Raw genomic sequence first — 24,969 nt, 5'->3', positions numbered from 1 at the left:
AAGGTTAAGTCACAATGCCTACATCATTCACCTGACTTTATCTCATGTAAGCATTTTGTCATCTTTTGAGAGAGACTCACTCACATAACTTCTTTACAGTATATTGCTATAATTATTTTATTATTAGTTACTGTTGTTAATCTCTTACTCTACCTAATTTTAAAATTAAACTTTATCATAGATATGTATGTATAGGAAAAAACATAGAATATGTAGGTTCAGTACTATCTACATTTTCGGATATCTGTCTTGGAACACACCATTCACAAATAAGGGAGGGGGGACTACTGACAGCACAGTTTCATCACCTTTTCCCCAAATCCCATGGGATACCCCTGTGTAATCATCCACTCCTCCCACATTCAAACTCAGCAACCACTTATCTGTTTTCTGTTCCTATAATTTTGCCTTTTCCAGGATGTCATGTCTTAGCATACTGCATTTGAAATCCATCTTATGTTATTGCTTTTATCAATGGTTCTTATTGCTGAGTAGTATTCCTTCGTATGGATATACCAAAATTTGTTTAGCTCTTCAGCAGTTGAAGGGCATTTGAATTGTCTCCAGTTTGGGATGACTATGAGTAAAACTACTATAAACATCTGTATTGAGGTTTTTCTGTGAATGTTTGCTTTTATTTCTCTTGAGTAAATACCTAAGAGTGAGGTTGCTGGTTCTTATGGTAGGTGTATGTTCAACTTTGTAAAGAAACTGCCAAAGTGTCTTCCTTCCAAAGTGGTTATACCATTTTGCATTCCCACCAGCAAAATGGTATAAGATTTCAGTGGCTTTACATTTCTGTCGGCACCTGATATTGTTCATATTTGTAAATTTTTTTTTTAGACCTTCTAATAGGTGTATAGTGATATCTCACTGTGATTTCGATTTATGTTTTCCTAATGACTAATGATGTTTTGAGCATATTTTCATGTGCTTATTTGTCATTCCTATACCTTCTTTGGTGAAGTGTCTGTGCAGACTATTTGCCCATTTTTAAATTGTGGCTTGCTACTGAGTTTTAAGAGTTCTTTATGTATTCTGAATGCAAATAATTTGTCAGATATGTGATTTGCAAATATTTTATCCTAATCTGTGTGTTACTTTTCATTCTCTTAGCAGTATCTTTAATAGAGCGTAAGTTTCGGGGCAACTGGGTGGCTCAGTTTGTTAAGCATCCGACTTTAGCTCAGGTCATGATCTCATGGTTCGTGAGTTTGAGCCCCACATCAGGCTCTATGCCAACAGCTCAGAGCCTGGAGCCTACTTTGGATTCTGTGTCTGTCTCTCTGTCCCTCCTCTGCTTGCACTCTCTCTGTCTCTCTCTCTCTCTCTCTCTCATTAAATAAAAAAATAAACATTAAAAAATAAAAAAAAATAGAGCTTAAGTTTTAAAATTTAATCAACTTTTTGTTTTATGGATCATGTTTTTGGTGTTGTTTCTAAGAAATTTTGCTTAACCCTATGTCACAAAGGTTTTCTTCTGCGTTTTCTTTAAGAAGTTTTATAGTCTTAGGTTTCCTGTGTAGGTGTGTTTTCCATTTTGAGTTGATTTTTGTGTAAAGTGAAATATTTAGGTTGAGGTGATTACTTGCTCATTTGGATATGCACACGGGTATGCAGTTGCTCCAGTGCCATTTGTTAAAAAGACTGTCCTTTCTTCCTTGTGTTGCCTTTGCAATTTTGTCAAATGTCAGTTGACCTTGTAATTATGGTTCTACTTTCGGACTCTATTCCACTCATCTGTGTGTCTCTCTGCTCACCAGTACCACATTGTCTTGATTACTATAGCGTGACACTAAGTCTTGAAATCAGTATCATCCCTCCAACATTATTCTTTTTGTTTGGGCTGTTCTAGCTCCTTTGACTTTCCGTGTAAATTTTAGAGCAGGTTGTTGATATCTGTTTAAAAAAAAAAAATCCTGTTGGCATCTTCCTTGTGATTACATTGTCTATAGATCATTTTGGGAAGAACTGACATCTTAACAGTATTGAATCTTCCAATTTATGAGCATGGTGTATCTTTCCATTTGTTTCGGTCCTCCTTAATTTTTTTCTTTTATTAGTGTTTTATAACTGTCAGCATACAGATCTTACATATGTTTTTTATTTACACTTAAGAACTTCATGTTTTTGAAAATTATTGTAAATGAGCCTTTAAATTTTACATTTCTTATTTTTAATCTTTTTTATTTTTTTAATTTACAGCCAAGTTATCATATAGTGCAACAATGATTTCAGGAATAGATTCCTTAATGCCCCTTACCTATTTAGCCCATCCCCCATCCCACAACCCCTCCAGTAACCCTCCGTTTGTTCTCCATATTTAAGAGTCTCTTATGGTTTGCCCCCCTCCCTGTTTTTATATTATTTTTGCTTCCCTTCTCTTATGTTCATTTGTTTTGTGTCTTAAAGTCCTCATATGAGTGAAGTCATATATTTGTCTTTCTCTAATTTAGCTTAGCATAATACCCTCTAGTTCCATCCATGTAGTAGCAAATGGCAAGATTTCATTCTTTTTGATTGCCGAGTAATACTCCATTGTGTGTGTGTGTGTGTGTGTGTGTGTGTGTGTGTGTGTATACACACCACATCTTCTTTATCCATTCATCCATCGGTGGACATTTGGGCTCCTTCCATATTTTGGCTATTGTTGATAGTGCTGCTATAAACATTGGGGTGCATGTGCCCCTTTGAAATAAATGTATCCCTTGGATAAATACCTAGTAGTGCAATTGCTGGGTCATAGGGTAGTTCTATTTTTTATAAATTTTACATTTCTGACTGTTCATTGCTAATATAGAGAAATACAGTTGGTTTTAGTGTATTAAACTTGTATTCTGCAATTTTGTTAAAGTTGCTTATTAGTTCTAGGAGCATCTTTGTAAATTCCTTCTATGTAAGTAATCATGTCTTCTGTGAATAGAGACGGTCTTATTTTTCCCTTTCCAACTTGTATGTCTTTTATTTGTATTTTAAGCAAGGGAATGACTTGATTGGATTTGCACTTTTCAAAGACCAATCGGGCTGCACTGTAAAGAATTGATAGGATGGGGAAAATGTGGATGAAGACACTATCGTAGGAATCTGAGAGACAGTGAGAGAGGGGACAAATGGACATGTGCAGAATATATTTTGGAGGTAGAATTGGTAGGCAGACCCTGGTAATGAATTGAATATGAGAGAAAAGGGCACCAAGGTTTCTGACATGAGGAGCTGGGTGAATGGAGCTCCCACATATAGAGATAGAGAAGCAGTTTTGGGGGACGATAAAAAGTTGAGTTTTGAACATGTCAGGTTTGGTAAGTCTAACGGAATTTCAAATAAAGGTATCAAGTAGGCAACTGGACCCTCTATATATATATAGGGAATCACATAGAAGAGGAAGAGCTTGGGAAGGAGTCAGGCTACATGGAACCCTCTGTAAAGGCTTGTAGAGAACACTTTTTATTTTCAGTTCCTTCAGCATGCGAAGATCTTAAGATTTTTTTCACCTCAGACCTTTGGGCTTACTGGTAATCACTGCCTGAAATGTGTGACTCCCCTCTCCCTCCACCCACTCTCATTTGTTTCCCTCTCTCTCTTTCTCCTGCTCTCCCTCTCCCTCCTTATATCTATAAATTGGCTTCTCATCATATTCTAAGTCTCAAAATAAATATTATCTCCTCAAACTACCCCACAAAAATCAGATATCTTTCTCCCTGTATTAGCTTCTATTACATATCTGTTTTCTGCGTAGCTCTTACCATAATTTGTAATTTTCTACTTGATTGTTTACTAGACTATACATGCCAAAGGGCAGGGACTGTGTCCGTATCACTAGTCTACAACCCTGTTCCTGACACACCGCTGCTCAATATTTGTCAGATGGTGGGAAGGATGGATCGACAGCACGTTGCCGTGGTTGAGTTAGCTCCAGTTTCTTTGTGTTTGCATATGACTGACTTCTTACACTTACGTATGCAGAGGTTTCTACGCCCAATTTCAGCCAAATTCTGAGCAGGAAAATAACCTTATTTGTTTAATTCTACATTTATTGGCCTCACAGTGCCCGGCTTTGTAATAGCCGGTGGGGTGTGAAATGGCATTGTGGTATTGGACAGGGAGACCTGTATTTGAGACTTGGCTGTTCCATTTTCTAGATCTGTGACTTTGGGTGGGATGTCTACTCTAAGCTTTAGGCTTCACACCTGTCAAAGAGCAGTAATATAATTCCTACCTCATAAGATTGTGGTGTGAATTAAATGAGATTATATGTATGGGCCACAAGTTTATAATGCTTGATACATACTAAGTGCACAGTGAATAAGTAGTTAATATTCATTTATATAAAAATGAGGTCATACCGTTCTAGAAATGGTTGATACTGCTTGACCAGTGGGGGGAGGGCACAAAGAAATCTTCTTTCACTTTCTATACTTGTTCTTTACTGCCAGAAGCAGAAGTGCTGCTTTTAATGCCATGATGGCAAAGACTGGTAGTGGTATCACCTCCATGTTAGGCATCCAAAAATAGTACAAATGTTTATTCAGATGACAAACTTAGGATATTTAAGCCCTAACACCTTTAGTTTTGTTTGGGGAGAAAGAAGGAAAAGGTGGAAAGGAGGAACGAGGCAGAGAAAGGCTAGAGATCGTACTAGGTTACTTTACCTAACCAGCCATCAACAGTACATATTGGTTGATAATCTGAGGCTCGTGATTCTCTTGAATTTGCTAAACATTCTCTTTGAGTATCTACCCTGGACTGGGTACTGTGCTGACAGTGGGGAAATTAGTGGGGAATACATATATTTTTAAAAGTTTTTTTAAGTGTGTTTAATTTTATTTTTGAGAGAGGGAGAGAGAGAGAGCATGAGCAGGGAAGGGCCGGGGCTGGGGGGGGGGGGAGGACAGAAGATCTGAAGTGGGCTCTGCGCTGAGAACAACAAGCCCCATATGGGGCTCCAACTCACGAAGCGCAGGATCATGACCTGAGCTGAAGTTGGATGCTCAACTGACTGAGCCACCCAGGTGTCCCAGGGAATACATATTTGAGTGATCTAGATCAAAACCAGTGAAATTAACTTGATAGAAATTCTCCTTCTCTACCATGAATCTATATTCTACACCTCAAGCAAAGTTGTTCACAACTCTGGTTCATTTCCACTAAGTGCTAGATACAAGCTTACATGTAAGATTAGGGATTAGAATCTGGGAATGAATGAAAAGGAATTAGGGCAGAGACTGTCAAACTTTCTTCATTCATTTTGCCTCATACACAGCATCTCTAAGCCAAAAGAAGTACCTAACACCTCCACTGATTGAGGGGATAGAGCCAAGCAATTTAAGAAGTATTTAGATTTTAACAATTTAGCACATGTTAAGGACTGTATAACTTCTCCATCCTTGGAGTCAGATTATACACCACCAACTTCGTTTACTGTTCCACATTGATTTTTGTGGTACTTGGTTTTTATCACAATAACTGCCAAAAACTCAAGTTTGCAAAGGTATAATGTCATCTCAAGGAATCTCCTACTGAAACTGTGAACTCCCTGCAACTAGTAGTTTGTATGCTGTCCAACACATGCCACTGTTTCCCTAAAGATTTAAAATACCCCACAATGCCTCTGTGAGTTTGTGGCAGCACACCAGGATACCTCATTGCTTAGTTTGGGAACTGTGGTCTTAGGGCCTTATTCCAAGACTTTGCTTTCTATAAATGTCTATCTTATTTTTCTGTACCTCTGCTTTAAAAACCAACTTGATGTGTATTACATTTTATGAAATAGTTTTTTAAGGAATTTTTCATTATTAAAAATTATGAGAGTTAAGCACATATAATACAGAAAGTTTGGAAAATACTGCATGACACAGGTTAAAAGTCATTCCTCATTCTACACTCCACCATGACCATGCCAACATGGTCATAATGTTTTTTTATCTGCATATTACATTTTGAGTAAGAACTATACTAACTCTGATATTATTAGAAGGTACTAATCTGTAGTTTAGTGGCAATTCCTTACCCCAGAGTTGTGACTTGTCAGTAATGACCTTTACGATAAATAAGACAGAATTTCTAGCTGCCTTTTTTTTATTGGCCACTTTCATTAACTGAACACCTGATTGGTGGCTTGAAGACCCACCATTCATGAGGGAGAGACTTCTGCTCTGTTTCCAACCTAGAAAATGCAAAGTGTGTTATTTATACAGAGTGGTGGTGGTAAGTGTAACATTTTTTTTAAGAGGTTAACTTGTCCAGTTTTTTAGTTTCTCCAGTAGTGGATGCACTTTCTAAAAGTAATATATCAAGACCCTACTATAATATAGTATTTCTAAAAGATTATCTAATAATTCAGATTTAAGCTATTTGTATTGTTCTGACACCACAAGGAAAACTTCATTTCTTTTTTTCTTTTAAATTTTTTTAATGTTTGTTTATTTTTGAGAGAGAGAGAGAGAGAGAGAGAGAGAGAGAGAGAGAGACAAAACAGAATGGGGGAGGGACAGAGAGAGGGAGACACAGAATCTGAAGCAGGCTCCTGGCTCTGAGCTGTCAACACAGAGCCCGACACAGGGCTTGAACCCACCTACCACCAGGTCATGACCTGAGCTGAAGTTGGACGCTTAACCAACTGAGCCACCCAGGTGCCCTAGAAAACTTCATTTCGAATTTGTTATTTTATTTTCTACACCTTTATAAGTACTAGAAATTAGAGTTACTTACATGAAAATAAGAGTTTTCTTTTATCTACTTAACATATGTTTTTAAGATTTACCTTCGGTCATACTATAGAAATAGAACTTGAATTATCAAAGAGCAGAATTATAACTTTAAAAAGAAAAAAATGGTCAACTTAATTTAGCTCCAGAGAACAGTTCACAAAAGATGGGAGTGGAAACTTAGGCATGAAACATATATTCATCTTTGGAGTCTCATTGTCTCTCTCTCTGTCTCTCTCTGTCTCTCTCAATAATAATTTTAAATTCTGACCTGAACAGGTGGGAGCATTACTTTCTTAGCATAGCCTGGACTGTTGAGGAGTGATTTTGTTCTTCTAAATTCCTGGTAGAGGACCTCATGGCTGATTCTAGTGCTGAGGCAGAGAAAAATACGAGATGAGCCTGGAGTACTATCTTGCATTGCCTGAAAGTAAAGTCTAAAAATAAATAAGTAAGTAAAAGTGGAAGCAAATTAAAAGGACACAGGAGCCAACCTGAGAGAGTTCCCAGTGCCAAAACTGGAACACTTTGACCAACCAAATAATTGACAGTAGTAGTTTATTATAACCCAAAGACTAAAATAAATATCCATGAGTTCATAGTAATATACATAAACAAATAAATAAAGGAAGGGAGAGGGACAAGTTCCTTACAAAAAAAGTCCAGATAATAAATGTAGAAGGAATGGAGAAAAAAGAAAATTCCATGAGAACACCACAGGAATAATTGCTGTAGGCAAGATTCACAGATGAATGCTAAAATTAATGAGCAAAACTTGAAGGAGAAACAGGATATTTGTACAGTCTTAAAATACCTCAAGAAACTTATTAATATCTGTGGTGGTTTTAATAAACGTCCACAACTTCTCTGACACTCTTCCTTCCATGAAGTGGAGCTTACTTCCCTTAGCATTGAGTGGGGCTGTTTGTTCACAGTGACTCATAACTAAGCAATAGTGCATGGAGAGGAGAAAACCAGTAGCTCTGCAGTAGTGAACCATGGCAGACACCATCTTAACAAGGTAGTCAGGGTTCACATCGCCAGGAAGAAGTTGTGTCAGTATCACATACCCCCACATATTACACAACGAGAAACACACTTCACCTTTTGGCGTTTGTCCCCAACTCCATAACCTTAGTCTAATCATGAGAAAACGTCAGAAAGTTCTAAATTGAGGAATGTTCTACAAAGTATCTGACTAGTACTTTTCAAAAGTATCAAGGACAGTCTGAGAAACTGTCACAGATCAGAGGAAATAAGGAGACATGATAACTCCATGCAGTGTGGTTTCCTGGATGGGATTCTGGAGCAGAGGAAGACATTAGTGGTAAAACCGAAGTCTGAAGAGTCTGCAGTGGAGTTAATGGTGTTGTACCAATGTGAATTTCTTTGACTTGATAGATGAACCATGAGATATAAAATATGAACATTAGGGAAATCTGGGTGACAGGAATACTGGAACTCTCTATACCATCTACACAGCTTTTCTGTAAATCTAAAATTATTCCAAAATTAAACGTTAAAAATAGAACAACTCACTGATGGCTTCTCTAAGGTATTTGTTAAAGTGTCTCCAGAGGTGTCTGGGTGGCTCAGTCAGTTGATCGTCTGACTCTTGATTTCAACTCAGATCATTATCTCACAGTTCATGAGATTGAGCCCCGTGTCAGGGCTCTTTGCTGACAGCGTGGAGCCTCCTTGGGATTCTGTTGTATTCATTCTCTCTCTCTCTCTCTCTCTCTCTCTCTCTCTCTCTCTCTGCCCCTCCCCTGCTAATGCACTCTGTCTCTCTCCGTCTGTCTCTCTCTTTCTCTCTAATTAAACTTAAAAAAAAAAAAAAAGTCTCCAGAGCAAATTAGTTCAGAGAAATCCCCCTCCCTCAAGCCTTTGCGCAGTCTCTTTATAAAAGAAATATGCGCTCTTGATAGCAAAACAGCTCTCCCGAAACAGGGAAAGTAAATTCTAGAGGTTTCATCCCACCACTAGAAATAGAAATGCAACTTTGCCTGCTCGGTGTAGGTCAGTTCAGCCAACACTGATGGTTTGCCTTTTGTGACTTGGTAGTGTAGGTTGCCCAGCACCTAGTTACAAAACGTATTCTGTAAAAAGAGTGCAGAGTGGAGCACCTGTGATTGTACCTGACTCTGTTGTGGGCTCTTTGTTCAGGGCTTACTGTTGAGCTGCTAATTTAAAATCTCCAGAGATCCAAGATCCAGTTTCATTGGACTGTCTTCCAATCCCATTATATTGGTAGATTCAAATAGTATAAAAAGTGTGGTTCTCAATAAGATGGATACATGAACAAAATGTTTTACAATATAAAATACATAGTATATTGCTCTTTAAAAAAACAGTAAAATCTCATTAATCCAATGTAATTATGGGTACAGATATGAAATCTTGATTTATAAATATTTTGTTCTTATTAGCTCAAACTAGGGTAACACAGTTGATTATAGAAGGCCTGACAAGGTCTTGTTTTAGTAAATAATAATACGTAATTGGCTGAGGATGATTATTGTCATAGTAACAAATTAGAATTTGGATACTAAAATTAAACTTCTTCCCTGTATGGCAATCATTCTCTTGATCTGACCATTAGTGACAACTGTCTTTAGTTTGTGCACATAGGAGAAGTATTATTTTTGTCAGTTAAATATATTTTACTACCTAACCCGATTGAGTACCTTGCAGTGTGTCTATCTTGGGAATACAACTGATGTGATCAATAAAGATAATGGATTATTCTTGAACATGGACATACATTTAGGTTAGTATAGTGGCAGGTGCCTGCATTTCTCAGAAAGCTGTTTCCCAGTTGTTGTTAATGCATGCCCAAATAGATACACAGATACTTAGTAATACTGCTTAATTGCTGTAGTCAGATTGAGCAACACATAATTTATAGCAGTTCTGAAACCAGGAACACCAGAATGATATGCTCTGTGATACAAACTTAGGACAATTGCTGGTCAGTGAAGTACAGGTGATACAAGCCTGTCTTTTGTGATACATGTGATATAATTTTCTTGACACCTGTTTTCCAAGTGTACCTTTCCATGTCATCCTGGTTTCTTTAGTGAATTTACTTAGAAAGTATGTTTTACTTTTTATTTTTTGAAGGCAGTATTTTAGTTCCTAATTTTATATTTCTCGTAAGAATTATACTGGTTGGCCACTATATGCCAGGTCCTTTCATTTATTATTCTTCCAGTGTCACAGTAAATTAGGGACTCCTTGTCCATTTTAGAAATTACAAAATGGAGATTCTGAAAGGTTTGGCGACTGTACCTCTGTTAGACCCTACATTGTGATAAATGTGGTTACCTCGCTGAATGAGTTGCCTAGTACTTGGCTATAGGTAACGTATCAAAAGTTAAAGGTGGTGGATCCTTAGGAAGAAAGGGAGGGGAATTGAGACTAGAATAATGAATATTTGAGAATAATTTTAGCAAAAGTTAGCTATAAGTAGAACATCACTTTTTTGGGCAGGTCTGTTCCAGAGTCACTGAATGTATCTGTCCTATTGAATTGGTTGAAAATGCAAATAATCCAATCAAGTATGATACTCATTAAGGGAAAGGAATACAATCTGATAGTTTTTATGAAGGCATGTACTGCCTAATCTCTGAGTTGAAAGCATCTTTTAAAAATTTGCTTCCCTTCATATTCCTAGGTGGTATTGAATATGTGTGTAGAAAAAAAATGAGAGCATTTCAAATAATGCTAATGAAGTTTAAATGATTGCAATCTACCATATTGTGAGGAAAAGTTGTTAGCTGTGAAAGATGAAGACTGAATTAAAATATTACCATGACTGGCATTTGATTTGAAAACTGCAAAGATAAGCTTAGGTTCCTATTTATGAAAGCCATCTTCACAGCCTGATGAAATATCTTTTAAAAGGTTTTATAGTTACCATGGATACTTGTTAGCTTTGATAGAGTAAGTTGTAATTCATATTCAATCATCTGAGGTGAAGTAGCCAAAGAACCCACCAACCAAAATCTAAAGTGACTTCCTCTGTATACTCATACTAGTTTAGAGATGGAAAGGGTAAATAAATAACCTGAGATTAGCGTTTGGGTTAGTTATCACTGCTTTAAAAGCAAAATATTTAGGATGCGCATTACCTGAATCTGATCCTAATGTTTACCTTTTATGGGTAACTTTTACTTTTAACTAGTAAAGGGAACTTCTTAGGTTTTGACAGGGGAATTTAGATGGTGAGACCCTTCTGAAAGCTGATGAACCCAAGCAGCATACACAATTTCTGAAAGCCATAGGGACACAGAAATATTGAAGGCATTGGTCCCTATGGTAACATATTTGCATTTGGCCCAGAAGTGGCTGGTTTCTGCTTAGCCTCTTTTAATTGCTATATATTGACAGCCGTTTTCACAACTATTTATAAAATGTTGGATTAATGAGCATGTGTACAAGGGAGTGCACACCACATCCTTAGGCTTGATTAGACACTTGAGATGACAAAAAGCTCTGCGTGAAGAGTTACCGAGGTGTTTTTGGCATTCCCTAATGTGTCTGTCACATAGTGGAAGCAAAAAGCCTTTTAAATGATTTAAATATTTTCCTCAATTCTCTTTTAAAACAGGTGACAAAAGAGCTAAAACAGTATGACAACAAAATTATAGAATGCAAATTCGAGAATAACAGCTGGGTCTTCATGAGACAGAGAACAGACAAAAGTTTTCCTAATGCCTACAACACTGCCATGGGTGAGTATGACAATCTACCAGTGTTTGTTACGTTAGAAAAGAGAGAGGGAGAGAGAGCGTTAAGGTTTTGGAGTCAAAATGTGCTGTCTTTATCGATCTGTTTGATGGGGCGAATCCATAGGGTCATTCGGAGCCTACCCTTGTGGCTGGGAAAGGGGTTGTGACTTTACTGGCTCCATTTGGCTTGTAGGTTGTCCCGAGGCCTGTGGGCTCGCGCCCCTGTGCCCAGAAGAGAAGTGTAAAGGGCAGGATAATGGGCTGTATACAAGTTGAATTTGTTGAACAACAACAACAACAAAAGCCACGATAATTTCAGATCTATTCAAAACTATAAAAACCATTGTTTGCCAGATGGTAAAAGACAAAATTAGCAGGGGAAAATGTAATTTCCAGCTCCTAAAATAGCTTTACAAACAATGGAGAACAAAGTAAATGAAAACCATTAAAAAACAAAACAAAACAAAACAAAAACCTCCTGAAACCTGCTCTGCTGTCCTTCATAGTGTTCTTTGGGTACAACTTGAATGCTTTGAGAATTCAGAATAGTAAGTTTCTTTCACGGAGAACATCACAAAGTAATGAAGTTTACAAGCTAAACTAGTAGCAGTAGTTGCTCTGGATCGCGTTTTTAGTGAATCTGAAAAACATACATAAAAACCAAGATTGAAGGTTAATAGCATTGTGTGCTGTTGGACTGCCCAGTCAGTGATGTTGCTGATTATATGATAAGCTTATGAGAAAATACAGAAATTGCCAGTTTCAGTTTTGCAGTTTATGAAAAGTTACTATTGTACATTTAAAGGTTTTGTTGGAACTAGCATCTGTGTTCAGACAAGATGAGTTAATTTTGAAAATAGGAAAAATTAAGCCAGTGTCTTTTTTTCCAGAGCTAAATATGTAAATAGGATTTAAAGGACTGGTAGTAAATTTTGACCACGTAAGAAGAGATGCCTCGTTTATTCGTAATGTTGTTGTAATACCTTACTTCCTCAAACAAGTTGTTAAAACAACAGAGTATGTATGATCTGCCAGCTACAGCGGAGCCTCCCTGTTCAGTGGAAATGGTGGCCGGTGCCATCGTGACAGGGAGGAGTTCTTTCTCAGAGGAGAGACTACACGTTTTCCGTAGAAGTTTGGTTGAATATAGACTAGAGTGTGATGTGCTGTGCTCCGTTCAAAACCTGAAGACAGTTTTGGAGCGATGGACAGCCACAGTGAAGGCAGGCTTATCATCCAGATACTTAACGTTTTGTTTTAAAATGAACAGTTCAAGAAAGAGTGGGCACCAGAAAAGCACCCATTTTAGGGGGCGGGGGAGGGAGGAGAATAGTTTAATGTGTGAAGCGAATCACCCAAATCCATAAAATGCAAGTGTTTAGCATATTGGGATGCAAACCTTTCCCCTTTGGCATCCCCCTGTGGTGAGTCAGCTGCCTTAATTAACCCTCGCGTGAGACACGTGTCTCCCTTTGTCCACAGCTGTGTGCAACAGCATCTCCAACCCTGTCACCAAGGAGATGCTGTTTGAGTTCATCGACAGATGTGCGGCGGCTTCTCAAGGACAGAAGCGGAAGCATCATCTGGACCCTGACACAGAGCTCATGCCTCCACCGCCCCCCAAAAGACCTCGCCCTTTGACCTAAGACCTGCCTCTGACTTGAGGATTGAGAGGAAAAAAGAGTGAGAAAGAATGCTGTTGCCCCATTTTTGCAGCCAGAAAAATTCAAAAGCGAATGTGGCCTGATGCCGATACGCATTTGAATTTTTTGTAAAAAAAAAAAAAAAAGAAAGAAAGGTATTGTAGCCGGCCTGTAAATATTTGATGCATTTGTTTCCTCAGTGCTACGATACATCATGGACTTCACACAGTTTATTTATATCTGATAAACTCAGCCTTACCTTGTGGAATCTGAAGATTGAAATATCCAAAGGTTTAATTGAGATTGAAATCAATGCAAAAGAGGCCTTGTTTGTATATGGATAACTTTGACCTTTAATTTATAAAGTTAGTAATCTGGAACTGTGAGCGTATAAAAAAACACTGTATTTTTTAGAAGTTGTATTTCAACTATGGTAAATTCTCCTTTTGAAAAATCTAGGCAATGGCATTAAACATTCTTGCTGTCGTTTATCATGGGTTTCCTACATTTCTGAGATTCTTGTGTTCAAAAACAAATGACAAGGTTGTTAAGTATTATATATTATACTATGTTAAACAACTCAGTCTGGCTTATCTCATTTTAAGAAGTTTTTTTAGAAATGTAAAAGTAAAAAAGTAAAGCCCCGTTTTTGTGAATTGCATCCTGTCTAAAGGAAGTATACTGAGTATTTTCATCTGTTTCTATTCTTTGAACTAAAATATCAGATATCCAATGTGTCCATTCTGGCAGTGGTTTTCAGTTACTTCATAGAACTTAGATATATACCACCAGGTTCCTTTTATGTGTTGTTCTCCTGGGAGACCCTTTTTCTTCCTTCCTTCCTTCCTTCCTTCCTTCCTTCCTTCCTTCCTTCCTTCCTTCCTCCCTTTTTTTTTTTTTTTTTTTTTTTTTTTGTTTTTTAATGTCAGGGCTACTTCTGCTTTACCTCAGTGGTATCAGCACATTGTAAATTACATTAAAACACACAACTCACTGTGATGATGGGAATGATATCAAATACAGACGATGTTGTGTTAGTTCCCTCGAACAAAGCGGCAAAGGAAATGCCAGCTGACTCCTTTGATTAGAAGGTGATGTCAATGGAATAGAATGCTGTCACTAGAAAATGCTCTCCCACTGCTAGATAAATGCAGAGGCAAAGAGTAGACATCTGTAGAAACTAAACATCAAGGAAGCCAAGACATTTATTTTCAAAGCCAGAATTCTATCTGTGTTCTGTTCTCGGGATGCTATTTCTGTTGTACACCTGAATTTTAAAACATTTACTGGTTGATAATGGATTTAAAGAGCAGCTAAGTGGTCATCTGCCGTTGTTGAGAAGCCGTGTTCTGATTGGTTTGTGAAGGAACTCTCAGAATTTGCCTATTAGAGGCGAATATATTTATTTTTAGAGGTACAGGTTTTAAGTATATGTGTATTTAAAACAAATTTTCATGATCTGAATTTTATATATGATATGCATATATATGTAAGTATACGCAGCAGTGTATATTCTTCTACTAATACAATCAGACATGAAAAATCCAAATGAGTTACCCAGCTGACTGAATATCTGACAGGATTTCTATATGATATAGCACAGATTAACCAAAAATGTATTTATATTCACCTGAGTTTTAATGTTTTTAAACAAAGTTTTCTCCTGTAGTGCTTTTCTATATGAAATACTAGGAGTCATGCTTGGGCTTTTTCCTTTATTCTTTCCAAGTTATGTAACATTAGTGAATTTATCTAGAATGTCATTTTAGTATTTCATTCCTAGAGTGCTTTTGTGAGTTTGGGCACTAAAGGGATTAAAACACCTGACTGCCACAATGATTGTTGAAAGGTGGAAATTTGTAAGGTTTCATAGTGTCTTGTACAAAGTGGATCTGAAAAAATACCTATGCAACTCCAAACAGTCCGATGCCTGCTTCACCAGCGTCAGTGACTCTTCTCACACACTATGTTGCTTTCTCCCGAGCCTGTATAAGTGGAGAGCCCTTTTGCAGATATAAGAGCTAGCTTTTGCCAGTGATCTTTAATGGAGTTAAAATGTTTATGGTAATTGTAACCTTTTAAATGAGTTATGTGAAAAGAGCATCTCATTTTTAATACACCCAGATACTTTTTCCTTGCCTTTGTGCATTTTCTAAAACTTAATTTTCTTAATTTGTCCTTTCCTTTCGATTACAGTGAAGTATAATAGCCGGCCTAATAAGTAGATCCCATTTAGCCCCCGAACACACTGTCGTCTGCAGTATCATCAGAAGTCATCTAGAAAGTCAAGGGGGAAAATTGAGAGGCAGGAATTGGGACATCAGGAAGGAAAGAAACCCTTCCCTTCTCAGGCCACTTCACAGCAACTATTTTCTGACACTGAGGTTTTGTAGGCAAGAATAAGAAAACTTTGCTTTCTTGAGTTATCACATATAAAAGCTTTTGCTTTGTATTTGGAAAAGATGTGGATGACTCGACTGCCTGGATGGTTACATTTGCTTTCCATGAAATGCTCAGAAAACGTCAGGACATTCCTTCTCTAATTGTGTGTCAGTGCGTATTGTAATAAAACCACTGAGTTAAAATAACAGAAAGTGTATGTACTTTGTTTGGCTGGTGATGCCTTTGTGTCCCTCTATGTACCTAATGATTTTGTGTCCCTTTTATTGCTGGTGTTATCCTGCCTCTGTCAGCCATACCCGTCGTAATCCATCTGGTTTTGTTGCATTCTAGAATTAGCATAAAGACTTGGAAAATCCTCTATTCTTCTTCCTGAGAAACCAAGAAATTGGATTGACATGGGGGATGTAGCTTGCGCCTTTTCTTTTTGGAGGGTAGGGGAGCAGGGGAGAGCACATCTTTAAGTGATATTTATAGTACTTCTGTCCGTGTACCTCATCCTAGCGCTCTATTATATGGGTAGATATCCTGTCATGTTATTTTGAACACATTTAATTCTTTCAGAATACTCAGCAGTAAATATTCTGAAATGATGAAGTAATGACCTGTCCATTTTTTTGTCGACTCTGTATTTTTGTACCATGGAATTTGCCATTTAAAATTTGTAAATGATGCGGTTTTGAATTATGTGTATAATCCTTTCCAGTCAAAAAACCTTGAAAGTCAACCAAATACTCGCAGGCAGGGAAAACTAATGTGGTGGGGAAAAAACCCTGGGCTAACCCCAGAGACCATGTCTAGGCTCTGACTCTCACTGGCTCTGTGTTCTCTCTAGGTCTCACCCTGTACCCCCTCCCCCCATCTATAAGAGGCCGAGATTGAGCCAGATGATCAAAAAGAGCCTTTTCAGGTCCGACATGATTCTTGTAAAACCTCATGCTTTGTAATCTTCACAATGAAGGGAGTATTACCACTACCGAATATCCACCAAGCACCAAGACTGTCCCCAGAACAACTCCTCTGTCCAGGTAGGGACCATTATTAACCTCATTTTGTAGTTGAGGGACCTGAGACTTACATAACTAACCCATGGTTACATAGCTAGTAAGTTGTGAGCTGAGACCCCAGCAAAGGCCTTTCTGACTCCAGCTCCTGATTTATTGCTCGGTACTCCTCACAGCTTTGTTGCAGTCCCGGCTTGGGGGCTGCTTCTGTGCCAGGGGCCCCAAACTCTGTTTCTTTGGTGCCAACAGGAAATGGGTTTCAAGCATCTCTCTCCAAACCAAGGAGATGAACTTGGGATTGGCAAAGTAAACATATTTTTAGGGCCTTATTATTTAACCACTTATTTGGCAATATTTAAATGTGAGTGACACAGAGGCCATGAAAAGAAGTTTAATATTCTCATTAAGATGCTAAGTTCCGAAGACATAACTAGGAAGAAATAAGCGATTAAATTACACACTGGGCCAAAATTTTCCTGATTGTCGCATAGTTGACTGTCAACCCTGATGCTTTGGCAGGTTGGTGTCAGCCTCGGTTAACCCAGAAGTTTCCCTCCTCTCACTGGACTCTGGTATCAGGTGGCCACTGTGCATGATAAACAGGTGGGGGTGGAGGGCGCTCAGAGCAGGGGCCCCCCAGGCTTCTAAGAAGAAGACTTCACATTTCAAAAAAGGAGCGCATGGACCTGGGGTTGCCAACTATTTTAACTTGCAACGGCTTTACGAAATAATATGTTGCCATTATTGCATACAATAAAGGGAATCTTAACACCCAAAAAGGAAGTAGGACATAACTTAGAAGAAAGGACGTGTCTTTATACAGAACAAATTTTGTTTTGTGAAAGATTCTCTACACTATCCCTTGCTTCTACATTTCACCCCAAACTGGTAAAATCTTTGTCATGGACCAGTGCTGGGAATCCTTGCATAGGTGGAATTCCAGGCAGCTTGTATGTAAGTGGGGAGGCAGGCAAGAAGCCCCTAAGGGAAGAAGCAGCCCCTGGTTCCATAGCTAGAGGTCATTTTCATAGCCAGAGCTGATCAGAGTATAATTACCTCACAACTGTTGATTATATTGTGCCCTTGAGATGTAAAGCATACAGGCGAAAAATGAGTTGTCTGAACGTTGACAGATACTCCAATAGGATGACACCCTCAGCTGTTTAAGGTACAAAAATAAACATGCCAAATACAACACAGAAAAACAGAATTTGGCTTTGACAACGAACCCGAACAACAGAGTCGCCAATGGTCACAACTTTGAGGTGGGCACGTAGTCAGTCTGTTTTTCCTTTAGATCACTGCCACCAAGAATGACCTTTCATGACTGCAGACCCGCTCCTGCTCCCCGGTGAGAGCTCCCTGGCACATGACATCAAAGGGTCTCCATGATCCGGCCTCGGCCTGCATCCAGATTTGGATCATGCCTGCCCCTTGATACAGCTGTATGCCTCGCTGTTCCCACAACGCCGTGTCCTCTAAACCCAGGAACCTTTGGGGCGCCTGGGTGGCTCAGTCGGTTAAGCGGCCGACTTCGGCTCGGGTCATGATCTTGCGGTCCGTGAGTTCGAGCCCCGCGTCGGGCTCTGTGCTGACAGCTCAGAGCCTGGAGCCTGCTTTGGATTCTGTGCCTCCCTCTCTCTGACCCTCCCCATTCATGCTCTGTCTCTCTTGGTCTCATAAATAAATAAATGTTAAAAAAAAAAAATACTATCTCCAACTAAAGACAAAAAAAAATTTTTTTTAATAAATAAATAAAATAAACCCAGGAACCTTTGCTCGTGGTGCTGCCACTGCTGCCAGAAACCCCCAGCCTCCCTTGATGTCAGGATCAAGGGAGCCTTCCTGCCATAGGTAGCCTCTTAGATCTCACACTGTATCGTGATCGTCTCCCCCGGTCTCCCCTCCAGACAAGGCTTTCGACCCATACCCGCGGTGACAGCAGCAGGCCCTTGGTAGTAATTAGGGCAGGAGGTAAGTTCAGATACCCCGTTGTACCCGCTCTCGAGACTCAGTCAAGATGCATTTGCTCTGGTCTCCCTCGGCTTAGCCGCACATGGAACGTGGTTTTTTTTTTTTTTTTTTTTTTTTTGTCACTCTGGCCTTCTCATCATAATACAAGCTCTGATAACATCTCATTTCTTAAGAATTTCTTCAGAGGCCATCTATGATGCCTCTTGTATTTAATCCTGATTAGAAGCATCCTGTCTGTTCTTGCCGTTTGCCCCGAAAATGCTGAGGAAACTTCTCAGCAGGAGGAATCTTAAAAGTGCCCTGGCCTCCTGGCTGTTATACGCTCTGAGGGAGGTGTGAGGGAAGCAGTGTTCTTAATCACGTCTTATTTTTTGGTGCAGTTTCACGGAGACTGCCACGTCTTAAACTAGAAGGCTCCTTCTCCCTACCCACCTACTCGCGCCCAATTTTTGATGTTTTCAAAGAGAAGTCCTCTGGTAACTGCTAAGGCTTTGCAGTTAGTTTTAAAAATAAATACCAGTCCGTGATCCCTTAGCGTAAATTGCTGCTTCTAGCCATGTCTTTTTAGAGTGGGAAAGGCAAGTGAAAGATAGGATTCTTGTTGCTACTCTCCAAAGCTATCTTCCAGGATCTAAAGGAATCAGAAACTTTGTAGTTTCTGTAGAAGTTCTGCTTCCCTCCTGAAAGCTGTCAGGGGAACATTGTGTAGTTTTGATCTCTGGTATAAACACACTGTGTGCTCTGATACACGTTGAACATGAGAGCTACAGACAGCCTAGCCAGGCAACACGGCAACTGAAAGTCTAACATAAAAAATTTCTTGAAAATTCTGCATGTGGGTAGAAACTGTATGCCTGGAAACATTACATACAATTGGGATGGTGCAGGAGGTGGGGGGGGGGGCATTCTAGACCTTAGTGGATGGGTAGGGTGAATGGGGTAGGTCGGTGTGGACAGAAAACGTGGGGAAGGAAGGGTGCTTTGGAAGAGTTTGTCTAGAGCTTGTGTGAAAGACAGCGGTAGCAAATATGGCTGCAATCACTCTGACTTAAAATGACAAACCAACCAGCCACCCTTGGCCCCTTGATCTCCTTCTGGCTACCCATTTCTCTATTCCTTTTTCCTGCAAAATTCCTAGGAGGTGATCGCACTCGCTCATTTCCTATGCTTTCCTTATGTGCTCTCTTGAACCCACTGCTGACAGGCTCTCCTCTCTACTGAGACTGCTCTTATTGCCACTGCCAGTGCCCTCTGCAGGGTCTGGTCCACTCTCCTAACTGACTTGTCTGTACCATCAACATTTAACAGTTTCTCACTCCTGTTCTTGTTTTTCTTTTCTCTTTTTAATGGGAAATTTCAAACATACACAAAAGTAAGGAAAATGGTACGGTGAACTCCCACCTACCCATATTTAGCAATGATCATTTCGTTGTAGTTCCTGTTTGTACCCGCACTTGAGACTCAGTCAAGATGCATTTGCTCTTGTCTCCCCACCCATCCTCCTTCACACACACACACACACACACACACACACACACACACACACACACACACAATTATTTTAAAGCAAATCACAAACTGCTCTCTCTTTGTTGAATCATTGTTGCACTTGGCTTCCAAGCCACTGTAGTATCTTGGTTTTCTTTTGTCTTACCTACTGGTCTCCCTTGCTGAGCCCTCTTCACCTTCTCAGCCTCTAAATGTTGTAGTGAGCCAGGTTCAGTCCCCTGGCCTCTGTGTAGACAGAGAGTATAGACTCTCTGGAAGAGATCTCTCTTAATCCCTGAGCACTAATACCATCTATACACAAATAATTTCCAAATTTATTTTTAGCCTGGATCCCACTCGTGAATTCTAGACTCAAATATCCAACTGACAAGCTGACATCTTCACTTGGATGTTTAACAGTCACCTCAAATTTGAATACACCCCAAACTGAACTTTCCTCCTCCCACAGACTTGCTTCCCTCCCCACCGTCTTCTTGTAGAGTTTAGGTAATGGCAATTGCACTTTTCCAGTTGCTCCAGAATCATCCTTGACTCCTTTCTTCTCTGACACTCCACGTCCAATCCATCAGCAAGTGCTGTCAGCACCACCTTCAGACTGTAACCAGAACTTGACAACTTCTCAACCTGTCCGTCTCTCGTCCCATCTCTTGCCTACATTGTGGTGATAGCCTCCTAACTGGTATCCCAGTTTTCATTCTCCTTCATCCCCTCACCCATCTATTCTCCACACAGCTGTCTGTAATATTTTTTAGAACATGTCCCTCAACTAGTCAGAACCTTCCAGTGCTTGCCACCTCATTCAGAATTAAATTCTAAAAGCATGTCATAGTCCCCAAGGCCTACATAACATGGCCTCCAGCCACCTCTTCTGAGCTCACCTCTTGTCTCCCTTGTTCATTCTTGTCCCACTGGCTCCTTTGTAGTTTTGTCATCTTGCCCAGCATGTTCCCACTTTAAGGACTTTGAACTTTCTCTTCCCTCTACCCAGATGCTCTTTCCTTAGCTGTTCATAAGACTCACTGTTATTTCATTCAAGTCTCGAGACAAAGGCCACCTCACCAAAAAGGCCTGGCCGACCATCCCATCTAAACTACTACTCCCATCACCACCTACCCCTTACCCTCATTTATTCTTCTACAAGTGCTGATCTAACATGTTTGCACATTTAGCTGTTGTCACACTCTCCTATTTAGAATGGGAGCTAAAAATGTGATTTCATTCACTGTTGTATTTCCAGGGCCTAGGCCAGTCTGGCACAAAGTATGGAAGTTCAGTAAGTATTTCTAAATCTATAAATGAATTAGGGCTTCATAGATAGGCCGGGGACAGATTATGAAGGGATCTGAATGTCTGGCTAAGAAGCTAGGCTCGACTTGGGCCACAATAAAGAGCTATTGAAACCTTCTAAATATGGGAGTTCTTTGTGAAAAGGAACAGGTAGTAATTTGTCTAAGGTGGCGGAAGAAAGAGAAACAAGGTGACAGGCCAGCCGAGAGGCTACTGTACTAATCCCGGTGAGAGGTCAAGAACCTAGAAAAGGGTGGCATGTACAGAAATGGAGGAGAGGGATGTGGCAGGCCTTCAGGAGCCATCAAGATTCAATAATCAGTTGAGAAGCCAAGGTTACCTTCAAGGGATCGAACCGAGGTGGGGGGGGGGGGGGGGATGGTGGTACCCTGTCCAGAAACAGGGAAGTGAGAAGGAAGAGCTGATTTGGGGCTGAGACGGGGAAGGGGCTTCTGAGCGTGGTGAGCGGGAGGTGCTGTCAGGAGATTCAGATGCAACTGGCCAAAGACAAGGCAGAAATTTAGAATGGAGCTCAGACAGATTTTAAATCTGTTCACACAGCAGTGATGGTAAAAGCAGTGTGAGTAGAAGACAGGAAGTAAAAAAAGGGTCAGCATCCCTCATGTTAGTGGGTGGAAGAAAAAAAATAGTAAGGTAAGGCATCAAGATGTAATAAGGTCAAATAAAGATCAAGAAAGTAAGGAAAAGAAAATCCTGTCAAGAAGCCCCAGCCTGCAGGAGCCAAGAGAAAGGTTTCTTGATGGAGGAGGTAAAAAATAGTTGCGATTGCTCCAGGAAAGTCATGGAGAGCGAAGGACCGAGAAAAAGGGTCTTGAATTTGGCTTCTAGATAACCCCCAGAAACATGAGGGGGATGGCTGGAGTCAAGGGGAAAACCAGAGAAAATATGAGGAAAAGGAGGTGGCTGGACTTGGGGCTTAATCTGTCAACACAGGAAGGAATATTCCCAAGGGTAACCGTTACTCCGTGTGTTTCCTTTGCGATGACCTGTCCGGACAGCTTCCCATCCTGTTTCAAGACCCCTTTGTGTGTGGCCAGGGGTAGTAGGTCTGCTGTAGAGGTGTTGAACCTCTTAGCCCTTGGGGTGGCTGGGTGGGACCTGAACTGTTGCCTCCAGCTGAGAAAGTCTCTGGGCTCCTGAGAGGGAGCACCATGGGGTTCCTTCAGGTGAAAACCCAATGACCAACCTGGAGTACACATGATGCTGGGGTGCTACCGTGGAGACCGGGTGAGGTCGGTGGCAGAGTATGACACTGCCCAGCTGGGACAAAGAGCGTGGAGCAGCTGAGCACATGACCTGGGGTGTGGCTGATCAGGAGGGGCTCCTGGGAACTGGGGAGGGCATTAGCGGGTGGCGCTGTCTCTGCCTTCCTGTGTGTCACATATTCCTGTCCACTGTGACTGACAAACTATTATAGTGGTATTCATTTCAGGACGAGAATACTGCTTTAACAACGCATGTGCCTTCTGCACATGACGGCCTCGCCATTATTTAGAAATAATTTACGTAGGAATAATTTTCTTGGATTGGAAGTCCGTTTGCTTTATCACAAGTATTGTCAGCAAGAAATCACAATGAATTCATATGTAGAAGTGAAAAACAGAACATGTAATTGGATTCTTTAAATACCATTTCAATGGTTCACATTTTTGAAAGATTGCCAAAAAATGGTTTTAATTTTTTTATTCCCAACATGTGCAAGGTTTCTCACTGATAGTGACTACCAAGAAGTTGAAGAGATTATCATTAAAAAGTTTTGATGAGGATCTTAGGACAGCATTTGAAACATTAAACCTGATATTAGAAAGGCATGTTCATGGAAGCAAGCTCAAATTTCTCATTTAACATTTTGAAATGATTTTATTATTATTTTTAAATGTTTATTTTTGAGAGAGAGAGAGAGAGAGCAGGGGAGGGGCAGAGAGAGAGGGAAACACAGAATCTGAAGTAGGCTCCAGGCTCCAGGTTCCCAGCTGTCAGCCCAGAGCCCGATGCCGGGATTGAACTGATGAACTGTGAAATCATGACCTGAGCCAAAGTCAGACACTTTAACGGGCTGAGCCACCCAAGCGCCCCATGAAAGGATTTTATTTTGAAGTTTCATATAAAGCTGTATTTTTCTCAGGACTTTGTATTTTACTTACCACAATTTTATAATATAAAGAAAATCTAATGGACCTTTACCTGCCAAGACCCACGTAGACACCTTTAATGCTTTAGCTTACCCTCAGGTGCCCTTCAAAGACTGTCATTTTCTATATTTTTCATGATGTGAAAAGAGCTGAGAAGAATGTTCCATTGGCCTAGGGCTAGAGATTGGCAAAGAGAAAACAGAACAAGGTTGAGAAGATGAGGGATTTAACCCCAGACTGGGTAAGAAATCAAGAAAGTTGGAAGGGGATGATGGCCTGGGTGAATGGGAGAGAGTGAGGAGACCAGATTGAAAGATCAGAGTGTAAAGCCAACTTACACAGAAAAATGGCGGGGCACTGCTTTCCATCTCTCATACACTTGTATTTTCTTTGCTGCCTCACTCCAGTGTCAGAACTTTTTTGTTGTACAATGACAGGAAAACAAACTCACCTACTCGAGATGACTAAATAGTCCAGAAGGCAGGAATGACTTCAGGAGTGGCTTATCCAGGAGCTTTACAACTCTTAGCTTCAAGTATCATTGGGCTTCATATGGTAGCTCCTGGTCCCTCAAAAATTACATCTCAATTCACATCCATCATAAAGAATAATTGTCTATCTACTAACAGTCCCAGCAAAAGTTTCATTATATTTCATTGTATCTGATTGGTCATTTACCCCTTAGTGAACCAATCACTGTGGCCAGGAAATAATGATGCCCTTTCTAAATGGCCAGGCTTAAGACTGGTGTCCACTTCTAAGGAGTGGAACCAAGTCTCTCAATATCTCCTTTCTTTACTTACTTTTATCATTTCTTTTTGGCATCTACCTGAGGTTAATTCATATTCATTAGTGATAGAAAAAATATTAACCAACTGATAGGCACTGGTGCTGACCAATCAGAACAGCTCTGGAGCAGCATACTGAACGTTCCCTGCCGAGCCACGTGTTAACCCTCTCTGGTTGCTAGGTTGTAGGGAGGTCTGGATACCAAGGGAGAGGCAGGATAGCTGGGAGGAGGAACTTGCAGGGGGTGGTTAGGGAAGTGACTATTTCTCAACCAGTATTGAGCTAGTGTCTTTCATTATTTACAAGCAGTGTTGCTGTAAAAAGAAGAGTGGGGCTGCTAGTATTCCAGCTATTTTTATGTGTGTTTCATCCTTTCCACCATCATAGATAGACCACCCTCCTAAAAGCTGGGAAGAGGGCCTGTTTCTGAGTCTACTATAGCACCCAACAAGGTACATTTGTCCATTCACTTACTTACTCAACAAGCATTTCTTGAACCCAACAAATAAATAGTAGGTCCTGAATAATTTCACCAAATGTAATGGCCTCCTTTAAAAGAGAGTGTTACAGTTGGGAAAGATCCAGTTTCCTTTAGGAGAAGGGGTAAGCAGAAAGTTTGAGGAAACTGAAATGACTCTAAGGGAATTTATGATAATAGACACAATCAAGTTGCCCAGGAACAGTGACAAATATTTATCTAGAGCTTGTCCTGGTGACAAATATATTACCCCAGATTTCTTGATGGGATCCAGTGGAAAGGGCTGCTTGTGGGG

The 24,969-nt window shown here is 40.0% G+C and overlaps 1 protein-coding gene across 1 annotated transcript in view; it reads left to right on the top strand.

The window, feature by feature from the left end:
* RNGTT (RNA guanylyltransferase and 5'-phosphatase) overlaps positions 1 to 15,674 on the top strand; it is a 317,924-nt gene extending 302,250 nt beyond the window's left edge. The window contains exons 15-16 of the mRNA XM_058734685.1: positions 11,317 to 11,440; positions 12,920 to 15,674. Of these exons, the coding sequence (XP_058590668.1) occupies positions 11,317 to 11,440; positions 12,920 to 13,083 (288 nt within the window). The 3' untranslated portion in view covers positions 13,084 to 15,674. The remainder of the gene's footprint in view (positions 1 to 11,316; positions 11,441 to 12,919) is intronic.
* Positions 15,675 to 24,969: the final 9,295 nt, after the last annotated feature.

The sequence above is a fragment of the Neofelis nebulosa genome, chromosome 6 (genome assembly GCF_028018385.1).
Source record: "Neofelis nebulosa isolate mNeoNeb1 chromosome 6, mNeoNeb1.pri, whole genome shotgun sequence".
NCBI lineage: Eukaryota > Metazoa > Chordata > Mammalia > Carnivora > Felidae > Neofelis > Neofelis nebulosa.
The sequence above is the reverse complement of the archived record's forward strand: the minus strand, read 5'-3'. Positions and strand labels throughout refer to the sequence as shown.